At 37.4% G+C, this 4,979-nt stretch overlaps 1 protein-coding gene across 1 annotated transcript; it reads left to right on the top strand.

Annotated features, from left to right (window-relative positions):
* The first annotated feature begins 1,446 nt into the window (after nucleotides 1-1,446).
* On the top strand, nucleotides 1,447-3,541 carry LOC147506541 (putative indole-3-pyruvate monooxygenase YUCCA5). The gene is made up of 3 exons (XM_086604269.1): nucleotides 1,447-2,333; nucleotides 2,453-2,824; nucleotides 3,017-3,541. Exons 1-3 carry the CDS (start codon nucleotides 1,671-1,673, stop codon nucleotides 3,242-3,244), a joined length of 1,263 nt encoding a protein of 420 aa, XP_086460395.1. The 5' UTR covers nucleotides 1,447-1,670; the 3' UTR covers nucleotides 3,245-3,541.
* The last annotated feature ends 1,438 nt before the right edge of the window (nucleotides 3,542-4,979 follow it).

Below are 4,979 nucleotides of genomic sequence, written 5' to 3'. Positions count from 1 at the left end.
CCATTTGATAGAGTATGTCTTCAATTTGTATATTCCAATAGCCGAAGTTTGCACTGTCAAACTTCTCTATCTTGTAGTTTTCTCTATCGGTCATCATGAATTCCACTTGAACCAAACAATGGTGGAGAATCTCTCTAAGGAATGTTTACAAACACCTAGCTTACAACACAACTTTGGTGCAACACTAAAGGTGTAGTTTTTTCTTAACTACTTTGTATACTATAATCTAAATAACATTTGCTCTGATACCACTTGTTAGGAGAATTCACTAGGAAGTCACATACACCTCAACCTAGTTACTCTCTATCCCAAATGACTTCTTTGGCTTCTCCTGGATGTCACACCAAAGAAGTCACCCATCCAAAACTCTGATAGTTATCACAACAAACTCAGTAGAGCAATAAAGACTACTATTTAATCCACAAACAATCTATAGCAAGCAATAAATATGAAAGTAAATGCAAAGAGAGATAAGATTTAAGGCGGTTTGGTAATGTTACATACGCCCACACGAGAGTCGAGTTTCTTTTATAGTAAAGATTAGAGAGTTTACAAGAGTTAACTAGAATCAAGAACAAACAACCTTACTTAAACCCTAGCTCAATAGAGCTCCCACAATTATCATGAAAATGAATCTCTCAAAGTTGTCTCAACCCTAACCATAAATTTCTTTTATATGTGGGGAGAAAATTTCATGAGAAAATGGGCTTTGGAGCGAAATTTCAACAAACCATCGAAATTCCATAAAGTTTCAAATAGAGGTGGTTTTGGTTGATGCCCACAAATCGTTTGGAGTAAAGAAAAGCCAACAACTTTCATTCCAACCGACCTATGCAGACTGCTCAAGGCTTGCTCGACCAACTTCGGCATGTCGCAGGGGCATACCAATTTTCAGGAGAAAATACCCCAATCGACCTCTGCAAATCGTTCAAGCATCAATTCCAGTAGCTTTCTCTCCAAACGACCTCTTCAGATCGTGAGGGAGCTTCAACTTCGACATGATACATTTTTCAAACATGTTGGTTGGACACCGGAGCGAAGCTCGACGGTTCTATAACCCAACATGTTGGTGTCCAATATGCCGTGCCGATACGGAAACGGCACAAAATATGTAATGGTTTACCATTTCTAAGATCTTAGTGAGTAAGACTGTAGAGTCCTAGACTCGGGGTGTAATCTATTTTTCATTTATTTATTACAGTAATAAACATAAATGATTTTCAAATATTCTCCAAAAAAAAACCATTCAAATCTGTTTGTTGAATACTGAAATCGAAATAAAATAATGTGCCACAATAAATATTACAAGTATATAAAAATGGAATTATTAAAATAACATGGTGAGGAGGCGGCCTTATAGGGCTTATCATTAGAGAATGACCCTTGAGACTTTCACACCCATCACATGCAGCTCTCATGGCAAAACACCCTATATATACACCGTTCCTATTCCAATCTTTCCACCACACCTCAATTCAACTTCAAACTTCAGAACACACATTGTCTCAACTCTTCTAATTATAAAAACTCTCTCAACTTGCAAACTTGTTTCTTCAAGACGAACAACTCGATCAACTTCAACTATCCATCTTTGCCTTAGCATCCTCTATCATTTCTCAATTTTAAGTACATCTGTACATATCACTAGTAACTTGATAGTATATCCGAAAATGTTTCCTGTATTCGATAACGAAGACTTTTCGTCACGCCGATGTGTTTGGGTTAATGGTCCAGTCATTGTAGGAGCTGGACCAAGTGGACTAGCAGTTGGTGCTTGTCTCAAAGAACAAGGTGTACCCTTTGTAGTCCTTGAAAGAGCTGACTGCATTGCCTCGTTATGGCAAAAACGCACTTATGATCGCCTTAAACTTCATCTGCCTAAGCAATTCTGCCAACTTCCCAAACTCCCATTTCCTAAGGAGTTCCCTGAATATCCAACCAAGAAACAATTCATTACCTACCTTGAATCATATGCTAACCATTTTGAGATCACCCCACGCTTTAATGAGTGTGTTCAATCTGCTAAATATGATGAAACATGTGGATTGTGGCGTGTTAAGACTGTCTCCACTACTGGTAGTACTCGTACCGAGGTGGAATACATTTGTCGATGGCTAGTTGTGGCCACAGGGGAAAATGCAGAGAGGGTTATGCCTGAAATTGATGGTCTATCGGAGTTTAAAGGCCCAGTCACTCATGCTAGTGAGTACAAGTCTGGTGAGGACTATAGAGGAAAACGAGTACTAGTCGTTGGATGTGGTAACTCAGGCATGGAAGTCTGTCTTGACCTTTGCAACCACAATGCCCTTCCATCAATGGTTGTTCGAAGCTCGGTAAGCATCATTATGAATAAGAAATAAGTCAATATATTATTAATACTTTCGTCCAAGCACGCTTAACTTTACGATTACGATTAATGATTCTGACATCCTGAATTATTTTAAATGTCCAGGTTCACGTCTTGCCAAGGGAATTTCTAGGGAGATCGACATTCGAATTGGCGAGTACATTGATGAAGTGGCTACCTCTATGGTTGGTGGATAAATTTATGCTAATCATGGCCTGGTTGGTACTTGGAAACATGGCAAAATATGGAATAAAAAGGCCAGCAATGGGTCCTTTACAACTTAAGAATATGGTAGGAAAAACCCCTGTTCTAGATATCGGTGCACTAAAGAAAATTAAATCTGGTGACATTAAGGTTGTTCCTGGAATAAAAAGGTTCCTAGGCCATAGTGTTGAGCTTGTTACCGGCGAGCAGCTAGACATCGATTCTGTTGTTCTCGCAACTGGCTATCGCAGCAATGTTCCTTCTTGGCTGCAGGTGAGGAGATGTTCTTATCTCTTTCTTTTTGCTTTTAATATTTTGATTGATAAAACAGGAAACAGTTTTAGAAGTTTCTTGTGTTGCCAATTTGAAATTAAAAAAGGGTAGTTTTCTGTTTTTAGTCCAACAAAGACTTGAGTTAGTATACTGGACAAAATGGACTAAATCAGTTTATGTTTTGTTTCACAGGAAACTGAATTTTTCTCCAAGAATGGATATCCAAAAGCATCATTCCCAAATGGTTGGAAAGGAAAGTTGGGACTATATGCAGTTGGGTTCACAAAGAGAGGGTTGTCTGGTGCATCATCAGATGCAGTGAGAATATCACAAGATATGGGAAAAGTTTGGAAAGAGGAAACAAATCAAGTGCAACAAAAGACTAAAGCTTGTCATAGAAGATGCATTTCACAGTTGTGATCTTGACCAAACTATACTGCTCACCATACAGAAACTTCTCTTTTGTTTTCTCTTCTTGTTTCTTGGAAAAATTCAACCAAACCTTGTAAAAAATAATGTGACACATACAAGGAAAAGAATAGATACCAGAGACACCAAACCAGCCCTCTCCAAAAGCCCAAGTTTTGCTAAAAATGTATTGGGAATTTTGTGTACAGAGGAAGATGAGGCTTTTTAGTTTAGAGATTATTGTTTTTTTCTGTATATCAAGTAAGAGTCCATTATCAAGTCAATTCAGAAAGAGTTCCCTTCTCTATATTCTTAATATTTGTTTGTTTGTGTTTTTGGCTTCTAATTAGTTGAATGAATCCTATTTTGTTCTCCATGGATTTTGAATTCATGAAGTTTCTGGCTGTGGACTTGCGGTCCATCTCCCTCAAATGAAGCCTACCTCCTAATACATAAACAAGTGGTCCAATTCCACCAACTCATTATTCCATACATATGACTTGATAATAAGCAACCGGCCTCTTGGATTACATGTTTGATAATGCACAACCTTTCTTGGAATATCACATAATTCTATGGGTAGAGTTTATAACAACTAAGAAATATATTTAGTAGCATCACTAAAGTGCCAATGTATCGAACCAACCAAGATTGCTTGGCAAGATCGTATGAGCAACAATTTAAGTATAAAATGAGTCAGATCAGGTACAAATGTTGTTGGTGAGTTTTGGATCATGATGCTTACATCATCTCATATCGAGCAATCAAATCAAACCAAATCTGTCTGTATTTTGCACTCCGATGGTTGTATATGATTATAAGGTTAAACTTGGCTTCATTAAAATTTAAAACAACTTGATTGATGAATAGTAGATCTTATATGAAATGGAATAGGATATCTGAATTTTGGTGGATCATGAGTAGATTTACATCTAAATCTTATACAAGTTTGAATAGATTTCTGAGTTAGGTTGGATCATGAGTACTAGATCCAAATCAGTATTAATTAGATGTTGTTATGGCTTTTGGCATTTGACGCATTTTGGATCCTTGCAACTTAATCTTCTCATTTTCACCAAAGTGAGAATCATTGGGTTCAGATATGCCCAAATCCTAATCATATTATCATATTATGAACCTCAAGCTCATCACGGAATCTCTAACTGGCCAAATATTCCTACCCGTATCAGTTGGCTCGCGGTGTGGTTGGTGCACTTCACATTTCCATGGAAGGATCTGTAATTGGATTTGCAAGAGTGATATATAAGACCTAAAATATATTATGCACAGTTAATAAATTGCTGGTTCTCACATCTAATTGACATCCAAGAATCGTGATCATCAGTTGGCTGAGACTCTGAGAGTGCACAAGCAAGTTGATTAGTTGACTATGAGAGTGATACTGCCGACAGCTTGTATGCATGCATGCCATATGTCAAAGTGTTAGTAGGCAGTCATTCCATCTTAAGTGTAGCTATCTTGGAATCAAGAACTAGCAAATGGATGACATCCATTTCTCTTTCACAAGCTTCTGACTCAACTCTTCAAACTTCTTTCAGCCACAGAAACCCTCTTCTTAGAATTCAAAGCACTTCAAATTATTATTTCTAGTGAAAGAGAAACCAAATCCTCCAGCCTAGATATCACATTGACACCTTGTGCATTAATACTTGCAAGTTTTATTATGGTGTTTTATGAGTACAAATTTTAGTGACTCTGACTTAGGAGATTAGGGAAAATTTGAAAC

The sequence above is a fragment of the Coptis chinensis genome, chromosome 4 (assembly GCF_015680905.1).
Source record: "Coptis chinensis isolate HL-2020 chromosome 4, ASM1568090v1, whole genome shotgun sequence".
NCBI classification, from domain to species: Eukaryota; Viridiplantae; Streptophyta; class Magnoliopsida; order Ranunculales; family Ranunculaceae; genus Coptis; species Coptis chinensis.
This window is presented reverse-complemented; position numbering and strand designations above follow the sequence as displayed.